Source organism: Schistocerca americana, chromosome 4, assembly GCF_021461395.2.
Source record: "Schistocerca americana isolate TAMUIC-IGC-003095 chromosome 4, iqSchAmer2.1, whole genome shotgun sequence".
Taxonomy (NCBI): domain Eukaryota; kingdom Metazoa; phylum Arthropoda; class Insecta; order Orthoptera; family Acrididae; genus Schistocerca; species Schistocerca americana.
In genome coordinates this window covers 704,022,671-704,043,963 of record NC_060122.1, presented here as the reverse complement: position 1 = coordinate 704,043,963, position 21,293 = coordinate 704,022,671, and the positions used below count along the sequence as shown (strand labels likewise).

General features: G+C 45.9%; 1 protein-coding gene across 5 annotated transcripts in view; it reads left to right on the top strand.

The window, feature by feature from the left end:
* LOC124613880 (homeobox protein homothorax) overlaps window positions 1-21,293 on the top strand; it is a 998,899-nt gene that overhangs the window by 359,623 nt on the left and 617,983 nt on the right. For all 5 annotated transcript variants that reach the window (XM_047142615.1, XM_047142617.1, XM_047142614.1 and 2 more), the window contains exon 7: window positions 17,266-17,404. In XM_047142615.1, coding sequence (XP_046998571.1) covers window positions 17,266-17,404 — 139 coding nt within the window. The remainder of the gene's footprint in view (window positions 1-17,265; window positions 17,405-21,293) is intronic.

Genomic DNA, 21,293 nt, shown 5'->3' with positions numbered 1-21,293 from the left:
TATTTTATTACATATGCACGAGTGGTGCTTCGTGTCACTCATGCGTGAAGATGACGTAATTGGAACGTCGAAACTGGCTGCCTTATAAAACAATCAAAATAACGGCTATTGGTATAGTATTATTACATTTCACCGCTGTCCAATGCTCCAGAACCCAAGATGGATTTACATTTGAGGAAGAGGATGAAGAACGAGTATAGTGAATCCATTTGTAATAGCCTGTATTACTTTCACTTGGAAATGTTGAGCTATTTCGATGACAAATAATTTCCCCATGGTGCTCATTGAACTATTTTGTAGTAGTCGAACTTATTTTATGAACTTATTTTAAGCATTGTGCAGTCCAGAACGTAAACAAAATACGTAAGGGGTGATAGTTTAGTTCCTTTTTTTTGTACTTGGATTGAGATACACGCGTAAAAGTCTATGTGGGAACTATTTTTGGATGTTTGTTGCTTAGAGAAAAAGGCATCTTCTCGTTACTCTCAGAGACTGAAATTCCAGCGAGCGTCCTCGCAACGCAAACCCAATTTGCATCCTTAAATGTGACAATATGAGGGTGTGGACCATTCTGCGAAGTGGTTTTCGTGCTCTTCCGCGTAAGGGATGAGTACTGATGGAGCTACGCGCTCGTGACTCTTCTCTCTCTCTCTCTCTCTCTCTCTCTCTCTCTCGGTGTGCGCCGTGTTGTCGAGTGGGAGTAATTGTGCCGCCTCCGCCGAGCCTCCAGCTGCTGCCGCCCTTATCGCAGGCTGCCACAGCCAGCGCTGGAATCGATTGCATTGCATTTCATGATTACCGCGCATTAGCTCAACTAATATGAACAAATTATTGTGGCTCCTCGTGTAGCGGGAAATAGGGGCGGCGTGTGTTTGCACGTCGGCGTTGGCGTTCGCAGCCACCGTACCGCACCGCACCGCCTCCTGCGCTCACGCACGGCCCTGGCCGAGGGCGTGATTAATAGCTGGCCAAGAAAAGCGCCAGCTGCATCAGGCGACCAGTAATTCTGCGGCCTACCGGAACAGGTGGGAGTGGCAACGCTCGGTCATAAACCGGCCGCCCCCGCTGTTCCGCTAATGAACTGCACCGATTGTCTGGCCCGTGTTTCCGCTGCCCACAGCACGCCGAAAGCCCCTCGCGCAGCCGTTGCTGCTGCGCGCTCCTTCTTTAGCTTTTCCAAACCATTTTGGCTTACCACTACGTAGGGCGAGAACGCTTGATGGTAGGTAAATTGCTTTTACCCTGGTAGCGTCGTTTATCTAGAATAATTTTCTTAAAATTGTGATTTATAGTATGCTCTTCACATAAAACCACTAGTCTTTCGTACTCCTGACAATCAGAAGGTATTGACTTCAGTTTTGTAACTCTGGAAGACTTTCAAGAGGTCGGTGAAACGAACTCCATCGAGAATTTTAGTCACGTGACGCTACAGACACAGCAGTAACATACAGTCTGACGACGTCATCATTTCCCAGCCTCCTCATCAAGACGACAGTATGTCCCATGAACGAGGAGAAAGAGGAGGAGATAGTGTTTAACGTCCCGTCGACAACGAGGTCATTAGAGAGGGAGAAGGTTGGGAGTGCAAGTCAGCCGTACCCTTTCAAAGGAACCATCCCAGCATTTGCCTGAAGCGAAAACCTAAATCAGGATGGCTGGACAGCGGTTTGAATCGTCGTCCTCCCGACTGTGAGTCCAATGTGCCAACCACTGCACCAGCTCGCTCGGTGGTGCCATAAACGGTGACACAACAGAAACTTCCCCAGAATACTAGTTAATCGGAGTAGTTGCTACGTATACACTATCTAATAAGACGCATCCGGACACCTATTAGTGGACATTAACCTCGGCTGTCTCCATTCTTCGTCTTTATGACGCCTTCAACCCTGCTAGGGACACACTCAGTGAAGAGTCGCCGGCCAGGGTGGCCGAGCGGTTCTGGGCGCTACAGTCTGGACCCGCGTGATCGCTACGGTCGCAGGTTCGAATCCTGCCTCGGACATGGATGTGTGTGATGTCCTTGGGTTAGTTAGGTTTAAGTAGTTCTATGTTCTAGGGCACTGATGACCTCAGAAGTTAAGTCCCATAGTGCTCACAGCCATTTGAACCATTTTTGAACGAGGCGTCTGAATGTCTCTGGAGGAATAGCAGCCCATTCTCCTTCAAGAACCGAAACCAGAGAAGGTAGTAATGTTGGACACTGGGGACTGGAGCCACGTCGAAGTTATAACTCATCCAAAAGGTGTTCCGCTGCGTTCAGGTCTAGCCTAGGGGCAGGCCAGTCCATTCCAGGAATGCTGCTGTCCACAAACTGCTGCTTCTCAGATGCCGCTTTAAGACAGGATACAGGGTCACGCCGATTCAAGCAGTGATCGTTTCCGAACTGTTACTCTACTGTACAGAGTACGCATTTCCGTAAAATGTTTCCTGTGCTACTGCATTTTCTTAAGTGCAACAAGGGCATTACACCAAAATCGCGAAGTACACCCCCATGCCGTAGCGCCGCCTCCTCTGTGCGTCACTATTTGCACTATATGTGTCAGAAGGAATTCTGCAGGCATTCCCCAAACCCTCACGTCTCCATCGGATTGCCGTAGGGTATAAAGTGATTGGTCACTACAAATCACTCCTTCCAAGTTATTCGCTGTTCAGTGGTGTCGCTTGTTACACCATCTCAAGCGCACTGACTACAAAAAAGTGTACCGCATTCTTATTAACTCCATACGCATATTCATTGTCTAGCTGGACTGCTGGCGGAACGTTGGAACTCTAGAGTGATTCCTTCCGCTCACTTCAAGCGATTTTTACAACCAACTTTCTCATTGCTTGACGGTCTCTGTCCGTAAATACATGAGGGCTGCCTGGTCTTGCTTTTGCTGTTTCCAGTTCGCACAAGTCATTAAGAGTTGACTTGGGTGGCTTTAGTATGGTTGAAGAGCTCCTAATCGATTTACTACTCAGGTGACATTCAGTGACTAGTCCGCGTTCGAAATCACTGAGCTCTCTTGACGAACCCGTTGTGCTGTTTTGCCAGTTTTCATTGCTGCTACGAAGTTTCAGTTTGCTATAAACAAATATATGTTACATTTCCTCCTTGGCTCTTTCAAATTACGTAGCCTACTTACTGAGGCACTGGAAGTTTGAGCTGTGAAAGTTAATCTACTCTTCCTGAATAGAAATTTCATTACCACATCTATTTCACATGACAGTTAATAAGTGTGTTTCAGCACATTTCTTCTATAAAAATGAATATCTAAATAGTGTCTGTAACGAAGTTGCTTTCCAAGCAGACAGCTGTCACTGAGCTCTTTTGGCAGAAAATCAGACATGGCAGATATACATAGGCGCTTGCAGAATGTCTACGGAGACCTGACAGAGAACAAAATCACGTGTGTCGTCTGTCATCATCGCAACAAGGTCGCGCAAACATGTCCGATAGCCCGCGCACAGGCCGGTTAGAACGTGCGGACACACTCATTCGAGGTGATCGACGGATCAAATTCAAGCATCTTGCTGCTGAACTGGATATCTCTGTTGGCAGTGCTCACTTCATTGGCTGTTCTCTCTCGTCCATCCTACAACCTGGACCTCGCCCCTACCGACTTCCTCCTGTTAGGCTCGATCAAAAATTCTTTCCGCGGGAAACAGCAGATGGATTGTGGGGATATTATTCATACAGCAAGACGCTGGCTTTGACGTCGACCGACAGAGTTACACCATGCGGGCGCATAGGACGTCCCAGTAAGATGGCGTAAGGCTTTCGCAGTGAACAGAAATTATGTAGAAAAATAGGATTTTGTACCCAAAAGAGGCTCTGAGCACTATGGGACTTAACATCTATGGTCATCAGTCCCCTAGAACTTAGACCTACTTAAACCTAGTTAACCTAAGGAGATCACACACATCCATGCCCGAGGCAGGATTCGAACTTGCGACCGTAGCGGTCGCGCGGTTCCAGACTGAAGCGCCTAGAACCGCTCGGCCACACCGGCCGACCGACTTCCTTCCCCATCCTTCCATAATCCGATGAGAACGATGACCTCGCTGTCTGGTCTCCTTCCCCAAACAACCCAACCCTCATTTACAGTACGCGGAAGACGCGAGATCTTCCACATTACAGCAAGTTGTCATACTCATTTTTTCGAAAGCAGTTTTATGAATTAATAGGGGTTGAGGTGGAGATATGTATAGGGGAGTGAAGTGAGTATGGGGAGTAGTAGGAGAGGGTTACGTTGATAATTCTGTAACCCTTGCAAAGGTCCTTTCGAGTTGAGAAAATCCCAGTAAGCTGTGTGAAATGTGTAAAAGTTTAGTCGTAGCGGTAACAGTGGTGAAGAGCGGAGGCAGCGAGCTCGATGCAAGAGACGAGACTTTCGGCTGGCCAGCGGAGTCTGGAACCACCAGAGACGGCCCGGTACGCGCACGCGGACACAAGTTGTCGATTAGCGTGACACGTCGCCCCCGGGGAGGCGGGAGTGAGGTGTGCTGTCGGCCCGTCCCGCGGGCCCGCCCCCTTCTTCTCCGTCATTACGGACTCCGTGGCTCGCGCGTCGACCTCCCGGTCTCCCGGTCCCGGAAGGCGAGCCATCGTTTAGCCGTGGCCCCGCGCTGGGCTGGGGTCCGGATGATTGAGAGTGGAACACGGAAAACACTGGCCAAATCCCGCCGCATCCCCCGGGAGAGCGCGGATTCCGCTACCACCGCCAGCCCTGTTGCCAACGCGCGCCGATCCCGCGGTCGCGTTCTGCGTTTGCTGTACGTTCCTCCACAGCGATATCGTTGGCCTTTCAACCGATGATCTCTGCTTAAACATTATACACGACGGCCACACGCTTTGTTTCAAACATTTACGCTCGAGGGTTGTTTTTTTGTTCTAATGTTGGGTTGCAGCTCTTATAAACTACCAATTGTTTCATCATCTCTACTAATATCCAAGAACTTCACTATCACTATCCACAAAGTAAATAAATACGCTGACATAGAACAGTACCTGCAGAATGTAGACATAGGAAAATGAGGCGTTTTGTCAGCCCAAATGAGAGCGATCTCACTTCTGTGTCGTATTCTCTGGTCTTTGTTTATGCAGTACCTACGCACATTTCGTTTAATAATACTTTTTTTTTCGCGTTGCTGTGGCTTTTTCAGGTGAATACATTATGCCTACTTGCAGAACAAAGTCCTAATGTACTGCAGCTATAGTGGCATCGTCAAATGTCAAATGCAGGTTGTTTTCAGATTTCGACCTCTTACGTATTGTGTCTTTGAGCCGAAGAAGAGGAGTTATTCTTATGTGTTTGATGAATCTTATCAAACAGCACTTAAAATGATGAATTAAGAGTGATAATCCTTAATCCATCAATCACGATCGGGATCACTTCCCTGTTTTTCAAACACGTTTTTTCCAGTCGATGTATCTTCCCTAAAGATGCCAAATTGTGCTCACTGGCCATTGGCACCCAAAACATTCTGGCTCATGTTGTAGGTCCTTACTTTATTTTTGTCTCGGTCACCTCAGTGTTTGTTTGATGCATCACGCCACTACTTCCTCTCCTGTGCCAACCGCTTCATCTCAAAGTAGCATTTACACCAACCGTTCTCGATTATTGCTGTGTACATTCTAGTCTCTGTCTCCCCTTTCAGTTTTTGTTAACTAAGAGACTATCTAGTACCACATAAGTTATTCCGTGACACTTGAACACGTGCCCATCTTCCAGTTCTTTCTTATTGTCCGTGTTTTTTTCTGTATATACTTTTCCTCGCCGATTCTGCGGGGACCTTCTCACTTATCACTCCACTTAATTTTTAGTACCCTTGATCTACGCACAGCAGTTCTAAATAACCGTGAGTCCTACGGAATTTTCAGAACTGCCACAGAACATCCACCCCGCCCCACAATTGGAAGGAAACCTTCTCAACTTTGTTTTTCTCCTGAAAATTACATATTTGTACGAAACATTTCTTTTGATCCAATACCTGTTCCTCAAACGAGGGTGTCTTAAAAACAAAAGTGAGCTACGAGTGTGAAGTGATGGACGATGGTGGCCCTGTCGAGTGCTGCGTCGGTGGGTAGACTTTCCACCCCCGCTCCTGCTTGCTTGTCTCTCCAGTTCCTGGAGGCTCCTCTGTGGACGGCGCTTGGGCTCTTTTTGCGACGCGAGCGCCTCGGCTCGGCTCGGCTCTCCGTGTTGCGATGAAACGAGATAGCGCCACGCCGGCCCGGGTCCAGCGCCATCACGCGCGCCATTACGGCTCACGCACACTCATAATTAATGCCGGGTTACACGTACAAATTACGGCGCCGCCACTGCCGCTGCCGCCGCATTCATATTGCATCAAAGTGGCGGCCGGGCCCGGGTGCGCTGCTCTCTGTCCCCTTTGGGTGGCTGGCCCACGGGGCATCACACCCGGCGCTGCGCTCCGCTCGCTCTTCGCCTGCCCGCTCTACTTTTGTGTTAATTACTTCGAAGGGGGGATGATTAATGGACTTTACTCGGAAAAGCCGCTTAAAACTTGGTCACGCCGCGTGCGATGCGACACAGCGCGCCACTGCCCCCTCTCGCTTCCCCGCTCCACCCCTTCGCCGCCAGAGATTTGCGCCCCTCTTTTGGCTTTTTCTTCTCCAGAGCACTCGGAGTGACTAAATCGTCTCAAGTTGCCAGTGCACCTGCAAGGCGGTGGTTGTGATCTCCGCGGTTTCGCTGTGCACACATTATCAAAAGATCAATGCCTTGCCTTTGCACATCCTCGTGTGCCATTGGTAGCCGTTACGGAATACAGTCATTATTTCGCTTCGTTAATCAACTGCTCTCCGCCTTTCATAAATCACAGAACACTATTTTCAAATACAATGCCAACTTACGTCGGTGACACGGGCAAAAATAACGTAGCTTCCCCAGTGTGGTTCTCACCGACCTTAATTCTGTAATTTAGTTCGGATACTATAAAATTTACAGCATTTAATCATTAGAACTACGATAGTATCTAGATGGAACTAAGTGGAAAAATGGGTTAATAAACACGGGGGGGGGGGGGTTATTGGGGAACAATCTAGTAACCGATTAGTTCCTAATGATTTAGGGTTTTAATTATAGCTTGAAGATGACGCATTGAGAATACAGCGTAGTGTTGAGCACTCTGGGCGTAGGCTGGACGACCGGGCGAGTATATGAACCCAGGCACTCGCAAGCCCCGAGGAAGCTCGCTGCAACACGACCGAAACACTGGTTATTTTAATGCTAGCTTAGCACCCACTGCTTCGCTCGCGCAGGCTGTGTGGCCTGCAGAATTTCTTTTCCTTTTTTTTTTCATTTAATCGAATTTTTATGTTTTTCACAAATTGCATCACCTTCTAAGCTTTCCACGCTGAATTGAAGATTTATAAGGATGATCTTTTCCGAATATTCTTCTGCCCAAAAGGCGATTCTGGTAGATGGAGTTTTGGTTAATCACGCCTTTTGCGTTCTTGTGCAGGTATTTCCATACCAACTTTCATCACCTAACAAATATTTCTTTGTATCCAAACAATTTTCATAAATGTAGCTGAAAATTTTTTGATGTAACGAAATATTTTCTTGAATATTTTAATCCATTATTGCACTCTCTTAGGGGTTGAATTTCCGGAAACAATGAAACACGTGCTTTTTTATTTCTAACCGAGAAGTCAAATACCAATTGTCATAGACTTAGCCTTAAAAATCCTTCAGTAGTTCTTTAGTAATTATTTATTTTCAAGAAAACTTCTAGCCACTATTTTACCCCCTTCGTGGCTGAATTTCCAAAATTCTGAAACACACGTTTTTTATTTTCTGACTGAGAAACCAATTACCACTTTTCGTAATTCTAGCTTCTTGTCATTAACGACATATTTTCAAAAAGCCGGTCATCCCCTATTTCAACCCTTAGGAATGGAATTTCGAACAATCCCTTCTTAAACGATGCCTATAGTACAAGAGCCACACCCTCTCCAAATTTCAAGTTTTTATCCTTAGCGGTTTGGTCTGGGCGATATTGAGTGAGTGAATCAGTTTCTTATTTAAACTTTTAGAGTATTTTATAAGATGACGCAGTAGCACACCCAGAAGTATTTTAATTAGATTCATATTGGTTGCGGAGGACTACGTATATGTATCATCCAGATTTATGGTATATACGACTTCTTGGGCCCCCTGACTAGGAATGTTTCATTCAGTAGCGTCAGAGGCGTTGTCATTGTCCTCTCTTTTTCTCTTATCTAAATCAGTTTAGGATAATGTTTCCACTTTAATGATTTCGTCGTCGAAACATTAACTAAGTTTATTTTAAACCCCATTCCATTAACCATTCTGTGCCTCCATCAGTAATATAGAATCCGAGGATATCAGTAGGTAAGGTGAGAAATTGCCGTCAGATGTTGGCTTTTAGTGTCCTGCCATTAATCACACAACCATTAACCACACGGATTGAGGACAGGGGAACTGGTCGGCTAAGCACGACAGAGGTAGCTGCACAGCACGCGGTCCTCGTGAAACGACGTTCGCAAGAGATCTTTCACAAGTCTAGAAATAAGGGATGGAATGCCATTCAGCACATAAGTCGTACCTTCCAGCAGGTACTTTATCAGCCAGGCTAGGGATGATGCGATTCTGTAACATATCGGCTTACCTCGGACCCGTCACGCTGACATTTTATTCACGATTTTCATGCGGTGTCAATGATGTGTTCCTGACAAGAACCATATGTTGGCCGTTTCTGCACTCGTTTTTGGTTTCAGTCTTTTCAGCCACAGTATTTCATGAAGTACTACGTTTTCGTCCGCCGCTTGTGGTCTCACGGTAGCGTTCTCGCTTCCCGAGCACGGGGTCCTGGGTTCGATTGCCGGCGTAGTCAGGGATTTTTACCTGCTCCGAGATGACTGGGTGTTGTTGTGTCGTCTTTGTCATCCTCATTCATCCCCATTACGGTCGGAAGGAGGCAACGGCAAACCACCTCCATTAGGACCTTACCTAGTACGGCGGTACGGGTCTCTCGCATCGTCCCTCTACGCTCTGTCAAGAAGCGTGGGACTTCATTTCCCATACATTTTCAGACCTTGGCCGGCTTTTGGGTCACGCTTTATATAATGTTTTAAGGGCAGAAAATCTGTAAGTTAGCAGTATTTCTGAACTACCTAGCTTATAAATACAGATCACCATCGAAACCAAACAATCCACTGCATTGGCCAGTCTTGTACACGCTTACTATTTAATTGTAAGTAGTAGTGTAATATCATCCAAAAACGAGGCTGGCTTTGGCACAGCATCGTAATCTTGTTGCAAGTGGTACACGATATCTTTCATCTTACCTGGGAATTGGATTACCCAGCCAATTACAGGGGGACCTAACTGTTAATTTGAGTACGAGCCACTGTTCAGTTTGTCTTTTTCACCTAAGCTAAACCTCGGTAGAGATAGTAAAAAGATCTGCGGCCGGCGAGGATTGAAGCGCATTCTGTTCGATTTATACCTAAACATAAGCCCTTTAAGTTACTCAGAAAAACCAAAGACACCTGTAATCATTTAATGTTCGAACTGTGGCAGAACTTTTAGGTCACACCCAAGACCGAGCGAGGTGGCGCAGTGGTAGCACACTGGACTCGCATTCGGGAGGACGACGGTTCAATCCTGCGTCCAGCCATCCTGATTTAGGTTTTCCGTGATTTCCCTACATCGCTGCAGGCAAATGCTGGGATGGTTCCTTTGAAAGGGCACGGCCAACTTCCTTCCCTAATCCGATGAGGTCGATGACCTCGCTGTTTGGTCTCTTCCCCCAAATAACCCAACACACCCAAGACTGGCATTAAGTCAATGTATGATGCGCGGAGTGGCCGCGCGGTTGTAGAGGCTCCATGTCACGGATTGCGCGGCCCCTCCCGCCGGAGGTTCGAGTCCTCCCTCGGGCATTGATGTATGTGTTGTCCTTAGCGTACGTTAATTTAAGTAGTGCGTAAGTCTAGAGACCGATGACCTCAGCAGTTTGGTTCCTTAGGAATTCACACACATTTGAACATTTACAATGTATGAACAGAGGATCGAATTCTTGGGAGAGGGACAAGTCAGTGATCGGTTTTGTCCAGTTTTGTTGCACTGAAAATCGATGTCCTTTGTTTGCACTGTGGACTGTGCGTAATGTCCTGACAAGGGAACCTCCCCATCGCACCTCCCTCAGATTTAGTTATAAGTTGGCACAGTGGATAGGCCTTGAAAAACTGAACACAGATCAATCGAGAAAACAGGAAGAAGTTGTGTGGAACTATGAAAAAAATAAGCAAAATATACAAACTGAGCAGTCCATGCGCAAGATATGTAACATAAAGGTTAGCGTGAGCCCAGGAGCGCCGTGGTCCCGTGGTTAGCGTGAGCAGCTGCGGAACGAGGGGTCCTTGGTTCAAGTCTTCCCTCGAGTGAAAAGTTTAATTTCTTTATTTTCGCAAAGTTATGATGTGTCCGTTCGTTCATTGACGTCTCTGTTTACTGTAATGAGTTTAGTGTCTTTGTTTTGCAACCGCACCGCAAAACCGTGCGATTAGTAGACGAAAGGACGCGTCTCTCCAATGGGAACCGAAAACATTTGATCGCAAGGACATAGGTCAACCGATTCCTCCACAGGAAAACACGTCTGATATATTCTATACGACACTGGTGGCTCTGAGCACTATGGGACTCAACTTCTGAGGTCATTAGTCCCCTAGAACTTAGAACTACTTAAACCTAACTAACCTAAGGACATCACACACATGCATGCCCGAGGCAGGATTCGAACCTGCGACCGTAGCGGTTGTGCGGTTCCAGACTGTAGCGCCTTTAACCGCTCGCCCACTCCGGCCGGCCTATACGACACTGGTAACGGCATGTGCGTCACATGACAGGAATATGTTGTCGACCCACTTAATTTCTACACTTGACGAATGGGTAAAAAGCTTCTTCTACCTTGCCCGATTTAGGTTTTCTTGTGGATGTGATATTCACTTCCAAAAAAGTGATGAAAACGTAAGAGTTTGTCACATAAACTGCAACAAATGAATGAAACAGTTTCACAGTCGCACAGTTTTCCCTGTGCTCTGTCAAAACATATGTTTTTAACGTTTTCAAATTTTTCCGTGTTTAGACCGTCAAATCCTGCATATGTCCAAGCAAATCTGAACATGTCCTGGAATTTTGGAGAGCGGAGTTGATTATGTGTGAATGCCTAAACTCTGATAATTGACACACGATCACGTAAACAATACTGCTCTGTGTACCTGTGCAGCTTTGCAAAACAATTGTCTGAAAATAAAAAATTAAACTTTTCACTCGAGGGAAGACTTGAACCAAGGATCTCTCGTTCCGCAGGTGTTCACGCTAACCATGGGACCACGGTGCTCCGGAGCTCACATTATCCTTTATGTTGCATATCCTGTCCATGGACTACTCAGTTTTTATATTTTGCTTATTTTTTTCATAGTTCCACACAACTTCTTCCTGTTTTCTCGATTGATCTGTGTTCAGTTTATCAAGGCCTATCCACTGTGCCAACTTATAACTAAATCTGAGGGGGGTGCGATGGGGAGGTTCCCTTGTGAGGAGACTGAGGGATGCGTAAACACTTCCGGGGGAGAGCAGACGTCTGATCGGCCAGGAATGAGGAAGCCAGGCGGTCTGAGCCCGCAGCGTGAGTCACGCGGCCGATGGGCGCAGAGGCCCGGGCGGCAGCTAATGCGGATGGGCCCCGCAGTCGGAGCCAGCACACTGGCCTGTAGCCTGTAGCCGGCGCAGCGCTGCCCGGCTCCGGGCTGGCCCCCTCGCCGGCGTTCATTGGGGACACTTAGCGTCGCCAGCAGATCTGCGCCCTGTTGCCAAGCATCCCGTGCCCACGCTCACAACCAGACTATCTCACTCCCACCGCTGCTCTGCATACGATAAGCTACCCCTATCGGGTGTCACCCCCGTGCTTGCGTGCCGGTCCCGAGCTGAGAAAATCCCGGGTCATTTATCGATACGACTTTCCCGGGGCAGTCCTCCGACAGTTGTACAACAACTAAACAATAGAGCAGTTACATCCATTCCAGTCCTACTCTGCGCAACCCCAGTCAGCCGGAAATTGTGTTGGCGTGCTGATCTCGAACGGAGAAGTTCCCAGGGCACGTATCGGTACAGCATTCTCAGGGCAGTCTTCCAACAATAGCACAAAAACTAAACAGTCTTCAAGATACTGCACTTTCATTCCTATCAAGTCCTACTCTGCCTAACCCTAATAAGTTAGCAATCCCGTTGAGAGACCTAACAGAAAATCCATATGTACGCTACTGATGATTTACCACTAGCTGTTGAGAATGAAAATGTGGTCCAGGTAGGCAGTAATCTGTTCATTATCCGTGAAATTAGCCAGTATCAACCGTGGGTCATTTTCAAAAAAATGGCTCTGAGCACTATGGGACTTAACATCTGAGGTCATCAGTCCCCTGGAACTTAGAACTACTTAAACCTAACTAACCTAAGGACATCACACACATCCATGCCCGAGGCAGGATTCGAATCTGCGACCGGTTCCGGGCTGAAGCGCCTAGAACCGCACGGCCACCACGGCCGGCGGTCATTTTCAAGTACATATATTAAACTCAGGTTTCATTTCACATTTTACTACATCGCTGGTACACGTGGACATCTATTCATCGTACTCCCGTGCGTATGTGGCACAAAAACAATGCGGTAGTGTACATAAAGCCCATTAGCCGATACATACAGAAGAGCAAACAAGCTGTTGTCTTCTGCATCGCTATAGCAGTCTGCTGAATACATACACCTTGTTACTTGGTGGAATTCGCTTCCATTGTATACTTTTTAATTGGTGCAGTCACATTAATTTTTCGAGATACTACACTCGACCATCTCCACAGGCTTCTACTTCGTCTGGACACCTACTAACCACGATACCTATTTAGAGATTTAGAAGCAGACCCGAAAGTACAGTGTCTTCTAATCCCCAGCTGAAATTATTTTTTGCAGTGCTAAGATAGGAAACGGACTAGGCATTCCTATTTTTCATGTACTCAATTCCTACGCTACTTATATCCTTTTCGCATTCCCCCTCTACCGACATTATTGTAGCTTTCTCTGTATGTCCATCTTCTCAGAGATGGTTGCGGGACTCGGCTCTTCGATACAGGATGTCAAATCAAACACCTTGCAGCCATCTAGTTTCCAAACTTAATTTTATTTGGCTACCAGTTTCGGCGATTTACTACGTCATCTTCAAGCCCCTGGTCAACGTGTAGGAAGACTCCACCTCGGTTTGGTCAAAACAGAGGCCAGCAATACTGGTATTAGTAAATTTCTGCTTGCTATTAGGGCTCACTATAGAAAGCAGAAATCTTCTAATACCAGTATCGCTGGCCACTGTTTTGACCAGGAACAAGGAGTAATCTTCCTACACGTCGTTCAAGGGCCCGAAGATCGCGTAATAAATCGCCGAAACTGGTAACGAAATAAAATAAGTTTGGAAGCTAGACAGCTGAAAGGTGTTTGATTTTGCATCCTTATTATACCTTTATTCCATGTTATTCATCTTATTACAGTGCGGGAAATTTAGTTATTAATTAAAGAGTAAGATAAGGATTGTATTGTCACCCACCCTTTTTATCATCTGTATGGACGGTACTCTACACAGATGGAAGGATCAGGCATCAAGATAGGAAGGACGAGTTGAATGTGCTAGCATATGCTGATAAATTAATGATTTTGCAAAACAATGGAGATAACCTTCAAAGAGCTATTTGTTTACTACGTAAGATTTTTAAAGAATAAAACTTTAAAATTTCTACCTCAAAATCAGTAACCGTGTCATTCCAACACAGATTCAGTGAGAGCAAGGACTATGTTGGATGACAGAATTTTAGAACTGTTTCAGCATTTTAATTATTTAGGAGTGATAGCTCTATGATTACAAAAGAGACATAAATAATAAATTAGGAAGATAGCAGTCAATGTGCAGAACTATTGGAGGAACACGGGAAACAGTTCGGACCAAAACACAGCTGAAGCCCTACAAGATACTAGCGGGACCAGTTATTCTATATTGTAGTAAAACGTAGACATTAAGACAGAAAGACCACAGCATAGAACCCACAGAAGTGAAATTCGTTAGAGGACTGCTGGCACAAATCTTGATAAAAAGAGAAACAAGGATACACCGAACCAACTACAGATATTTGCGTTGCGATATAAAATGGAAAAAATTAGAAGGAAGCGGAAAAAGCATTTAGGAAGGATAGACAAACAAAGATTCTGAAAATGGCAATCAGACTTACTAGTTGCAGAAACCTAGAAGGATCGAGGCAAAGATCGATTAAGACCGGAACAGACCGCCGGCCGGAGTGGCCGAGCGGTTAAAGGCGCTATAGTCTGGAACCGCACGACCGCTACGGTCGCAGGTTCGAATCCTGCCTCGGGCATGGATGTGTGTGATGTCCTTAGGTTAGTTAGGTTTAAGTAGTTGTAAGTTCTAGGGGACTTATGACCACAGCAGTTGAGTCCCATAGTACTCAGAGCCATTTTGAACCGGAACAGACCGAAGGGCATAGTTCCTGAAATTATGACGACATTATTTTAATTAACAACAAATCAGAAGTTATAATATTAACTACCAATCATTTCGTTACACGTTTGGGGAATGGTCCAGACATTTACATAAGTGCATATAACAACTACATCCAATACCACTTATTGTTAGGTCTGATTAAACCACTTGCTTTCACTAGTGTCAGCATTCATAACGGTTGGTGGTTCACATCCAGAAAATGTTTACAAGGCATGTGTGACTTGTACATTGTCGTGGAGACATTAGCGAAAGCAATAACGATCCTTCCATATTTTTCCCTTGCAGCGCATGGTTCAGAAACACAGTACTAGTAGATCCAAGCGCTTCCACTAAAGAAAGGAAGAGGTAGCTGGAACTTGTGCTTTTGAGAAGAAACTGCAACACAAAATTACTTTAAGAGAACGTTCACACGTACGGAGACAATATTATTTGTTTCCTCACCGTACTGAAAAATCTCTTATGTACGAATAAATTATAATTCTTTTCATTAGTTACTTTTAGACCTTGTAAATGTACTATAGGTTTCAGTGCAAAGACGCTTAGATGATTATTTTACCGAGAAGAGTTCAGTCTGCTCGTGAACACTTCTCACCACTCAAGGAAAACGACATTTCTAGTGAATACGAGTAACACACTTCCCGCTGTCATTAGGCTGCTGTCGCCCAGTCAAGGAGAACCACACGGGACACAGCTCTTCCTTGATAACAACATCGACGCGCACGCTGCTACTTAGAACGTACTGCCTCTAGCCGTGTCTCGATGTACGCAACCGATACGCTGTCCTTCGTGATAAAAGCACTTGACATTTAAACAACTTTAGCCAAAGAAAAAGCGAATACTCAGTACTTTAATTTAAATACTTCACGCGAGCATTTGTACACACTGACTCTCAGTGCGCGTAATAAAGACATTCCTGACATATTTCACATACGGCTGCGGTACGTAATAGTATAGAATCTGGGCGTACTGCCAACGTATGTTTCACGCCGTATTTGAGACAGCTTGTTACGGCTTTCTAGCGAGCGTGTTAAGAGAAATGGTTCATTAAAGATCTATGTCACAATTTTACGTCTTGAAACTCGTGTTCTCAGCTGTGAGACACGCACGCACATACCGAAGAATAGGAGAAAGTATTGACATCGACTTGCATTTAAGTCCCTACCTCTAATAGTTTTGTATTATTATTTGTAAAGATAATGCCCTGTACTGGCACAGTTCGAATCGTATTTTACGCAGATCGTGGAATATCTTGTATGAAACGTTTCATTACAAATATAAACGACCACTGCATCAACGTACTTTTTCCTTCGTGACCTATACATTGAATAGATATGAGTCTCTTAGTCCGTTGCCGGTGTCCGTACAGTGGGGGTCGCATTTAATTGAAAAAAAAAAAAATTTTTCAAATGGCTCTACACACTATGGGACTTGACATCTGAGGTCATCAGTCCCCTAGAACTTAGAACTACTTAAACCTAACTAATCGAAGGAGATCACACACATCCATGCCGGAGGCAGGATTCGAACCTACGACCTTAGCAGTCGCGCGGTTCCGGACTGAAGCGCCTATAGCCGCTCGAGCACCGCCGCCGGCTATTTAATTGAAGATTCTATGTGACTCATCACCTGGAAGTGTCCTTCCAGTTAAGGATATGATACTGCCTAGCAGGATTTATTTTACATCGCTATTTCTTTTTTCATACATTAAGTTGCGATCCGTCCTCTTGATTACAATAGAGGGTCGTAATATTTTGAAATATTACTGCTGTTACTGAAGATAGATGATACTGCACACATTTTGGTTGTTAACAGGATGAGTTTCAGGTGGTAGTTACCTTCATATTTATAGAGCCCTATGCGACTTAACTGCTTAGGTCATCAGTCCCCTAGAACTTAGAACTAATTAAACCTAACTAACCTAAGGACATCACACACATACATGCCCGAGGCAGGATTCGAACCTGCGACCGTAGCGGTCGCTCGGCTCCAGACTGTAGCGTCTAGAACCGCAACGATTTTTCAGTTTATTCAATATGCTCTCGATTTTTTTTCTCTCTTCGATTACTAAAGCGAGGAAGGTTGCATGTTTTGGTACGTTAGGACGTTTGCTGAAGATCTGTCCCAGTGTAAACACATACAAAAGTGTGTACCTGTAGTTGGCTGAGGTAGCCTGTTGTGTGTTTATAGAAGTGTACAGCTTGACAGTGTATTTTTGACTGTTTAACGATGCACAGTTGACTGCATGCTGGTGGTGTGTGGCAGTGTGTCGCTGATTGTGATATGTGGCTTATTTCATAGTGGTGTGCAGCAGACTGCATAGGGGCATTTAGCTGACTATGTGGTCCCGTGTGGCTGACTGCATAGAGGCATTTAGATGACTGTTTGGTGGTGTGTGGCTGTAGCTTGATGTTTGTGGTTGACTGTATGATGGTGTGCAGTTGACTGCCTGCTGGTGGTGTATAGCTGACTGTGTGGCAACATGTGGCTGACAGCTTGACAATATGTGGATGAGTGTGTGGTAGTGTGCAGTTGGCTGCGTGACTGCTTGGCAGTTTGTGTCTGACTGTGTAGTGACTCACTCAGTGGTGGTGTGTGACTGACTGCATGTCCGCGGCGGTGTGTAACGGACTTGGTGTGCGGCCGACTACATGTGTTGCGGCGCCCCGTGTGTTGCAGAGGCCGCCCAGCTCGACGCTGTCGTACGGAGGCCCCGGGAACGACGACGTGCGGTCCCCGGGCTCGGGCGCGGGCGGCACGCCGGGCCCGCTGTCGCAGCAGCCGCCGTCGCAGCCGGGCGTCGACGCCGCAGACCCAGGTAGGCAGCGTGTCGTCTCCGCGAGCTCCGGCGGCCACGCCCACGGCCACGGGCCGGCCCGCCCCTTCACCTCCTACTACTACTGCGGATCCTAGAGCTCTTCCCACCTCCCATGTCCCTCTCAGCCGCGACCCGCGTATCGGCGTGTTTAGTACCGTACGTAGGCGGGAACGCAACAAATCTCGACCTGTGAAAAGCGAGTTGATTTTTCTTCAATTTGATTATGTCTCCCTGTACGTTAACAGTTTGAACTGTTAACATTCTTTTAATTTTGTCATCATTTTCTATAACACTCTGATCATTGAATAAAATAGTGAAAAGAACTAATTTTTGGTTTAGTTATTTGTACCGATGCTCTGAGAGACATCTAATATAAAAACAAACCCAATAAATAGTGCTACAAATATGTGCGAATCTGTGCACGTCTTCTCTAGCGCTAAAGAGGGGAAAAGATAGTACAGTTTCGGAAGTCACATTTCCCGCTCTTCGGTCACTCTGTTAAGAAAGCTAAGTACGTTACGAACAGTACGAACATTTTGCAGTTTTCCGTGTGTCTCACGATGCCGCGTGCGACATCAGTGCTTGCTAACTTGATAACTCAGTTCTTTATGCTAACCGAATAGTTCAGTACTCTCGGCAGATGATAAGAGGAGGGAATCACAAATGCAGAAAAGCTTAGAAAATGTCCAATAACTTTGGCGATGAGATGTCCTATTAAAAACTATTAGAGACACAAAAGTCGTAATATTGAAATAAGAGTGTGAAGTTGCTATTAGCAGACCGTTGTTGAATTCGGAAAGCCAAACCAAACACACCTGCGTTGTTATTGTGGAGGTTATTGTCACCGGGAATTTACTGAAGGGATAATAAACTGCACAAGAAAGGAAATGTATTACAAGTCATGTGTGCAGTGGAAGAAAGATAAGTTAGAAGAGAGATGGTGAGACTTTTAAAATTATTACGTTCCCTCGATGGAAGCCAGAGAAATAATTTTAACAAATTGGAAAGTATACTTAATACGAATTTGGTCCAAGGGACGCGTTCACTAAAAATTTTTACTTTCTACATCTGGGACTGTAACGACTATCCACAGTGCTGCTGATCCATTCTCTTGTACCATTGACGATCTGAGGGACGTAATTGAGAATCCAAATACGGTGTTGCGAGTTCCTTGCGAAGTTATTTGAAAACTTTATAACTACGTTGATGAAACTCATTCTCTTACTTTTCTGCGCGGGATTAGCCGAGCGGTCTTGGGCGCTGCAGTCATGGACTGTGTGGCTGGTCCCAGCGGAGATTCGAGTGCTCCCTCAGGCATGGGTGTGTCTTTGTCCTTAGGATAATTTAGGTTAAGTAGTGTGTAAGCTTAGGGACTGATGACCTTAGCAGTTAAGTCCCATAAGATGTCACACATATTTGAACTTTTTTTTTTTTAGTCTGTATTACGTGGGACTGTTGTTCATTGGTCTTAATCTAAAGATATTTCATGCATTATCATGTGGAATGACAACTTCCGCAATTTTCAGTGACGGAACGGCGTTACAGTATTTCATTAAAACGAAAGAGCTAACTTCAATCTTTGATCGGCCTGCCTCATTTACATTTGGGACGGTTCCACTGCACAGCTGGTTGTTTCAAATGGCTCGGAGCACTATGGGACACAACATCGGAGGTCATCAGTCCCCTAGAACTTAGAACTACTTAAACCTAACTAACCGCCGGCCGCGGTGGCCGTGCGGTTCTGGTCGCTTCAGTCCGGAACCGCGTGACTGCTACGGTCGCAGGTTCGAATCCTGCCTCGGGCATGGATGTGTGTGATGTCCTTAGGTTAGTTAGGTTTAAGTAGTTCTAAGTTCTAGGGGACTGATGACCTCAGATGTTAAGTCCCATAGTGCTCAGAGCCGTTTGAACCAACCTAACTAACCTAAGGACATCACACACATCCATGCCCGAGGTAGGATTCGAACCTGCGACCGTAGCGGTCGCGCGGTTGCAGACTGAAGCGCCTAGAACCGCTCGGCCACCCCGGCCGGTGCACAGCCGGTGATATGTGCCAAGATTTCTTCAGCAGTGTCAAGATCGATTTGGATCACTGGACTTATTTTTGGAACTTTTTTTACATTTTTTTCCTCGCGTCGATGACATCAGCAATAATTGTCTTTTATACGGGCCTAGTCTTTTGTCCCGGTTCGAATATAATTCAAGAAATTTAAAGTGGTTTCATTTACAAAAAACCTTGCTGGTATTGAAAACATATTGCATGAAAATGTCGAAGGACTTATCTTGGTGTGAACTTTGAGAGATGCTTTACATCTCGCTTTGCTGCTGAGACCGTCAGAATTGTGGACCTGCAGCTGTCGCAGCAGACTTTTGTCTGGAAGAAGTCGCGAGCTGCGCCGCGGAACTTTAAGGGCGCGCAGAGGGCGCGAGCGTCAGGAGCCGCTCCTCCTCACGGCAAGGGATTTATGCTGCCTCCGGGAGGCATACAACACCCGCCGACAGCCGCCTCCGCTGCTCCAAGTTTCGCAATCTCGCAGCCAGCGTCGGTATCTGCTCTGCTATCGGGTGCCGCTGCGAAGGCTCGAAAGACCGCCGAAGCACGACCACACCCTGATAACGCCACTCGAAGTGCCGCCGGATGCCCGTCATCACTACCAGCTATAGAACTCTGACCCTGGAATCGATGTAGGTGCGTATCGTGCCGGATGCACACCTCAGCTACTTTAATAAATATCCGTTCGTACCACAGATGTACATGGTGTAGGCGCTATTGATCTTTTCATTCTTGAATGATCCTTACCTAGTGCTCTGTCTCTAACCACCACATACATCCTGAGCAACGTAGAGCACTGTGGTGTCGTTACCCAAAGATTAAGACACCTGACTCGATTTTGCGATTTCGAGAGAAACTGTGCTCAAACCTTCACCCCACGTTCCAGATTTACGTTTTCCATTATTTCCCACGACTTTTTCTGTGCGGTACAATTGGCTAACGGAGCAAGTGTCGAATCGCTAATGGCGCAAACGTCGACTAGTTCCCTCCTCTCGAACTGCATTCAGTAGCGTCCAGAGTTTTTTGTATTTCAGTTGCTAAACTGACGACAGTAAACTCATTAAAATGGGACTTACCCCTTTGTTGGTACACAACACGTAGGAGTCGGAGGTTCAGATAAAGATTGCCTCATCCTGGTATTCATCTCACATGATTTATAGAAACAAAATAACAAATTTTAAGTTGTGTTTAAACCAGCTCTTCTTGACTTATACGCCCTCTGTCTTGACTACAGGGCGACATCGGTCATAATTAACAAACGGAAAAATACGATGCATCTTTTTTTTTTAATAAATCCCCATCGCCAAAATATATCTATATATCTGTGGAATTAGTCTTAGTAATCAAAAAATTGTGAACACTCAGCTTCAGAGATTTAGTTTAAGGATAGCCGGAGAAGCTTTTAGGTCTTTCTCGGCTTCTCTCACTAGTAAGGGGTCCCTTGCGTCACTCTCTTCCCAGGTTTCTGCTAGTGAGAAAAATGACAACCGTCAGTGGCTGAAGAGCCCAAAAGCAGCTGGTCGTAGGGCTTCACGCTCATCCACAGTCCCGGAGACGGAGCCAGTGAAGTCCTCCCAGCCAGGTAAACCCAAGGAGCAGCGAGAGAAATCCTAAAAGAAAATCCCTAAGACCAAGGAAAAGCTGCCATTCATTGGGAGAATTATAAGAATTCCAGCATGTAGTTCATCGATGGAGGAGATCCTTAAAAAAGCCACATGTGGCCAGTTCATCTGTTCGCGGGCATACTACCCAAGTTAAATAGATTTAACACAGGATACAGAAGCGATGAAGGGATAAGTTCCTAGATTCGTCGTGTATTCTTCTGGGTAGCATCAG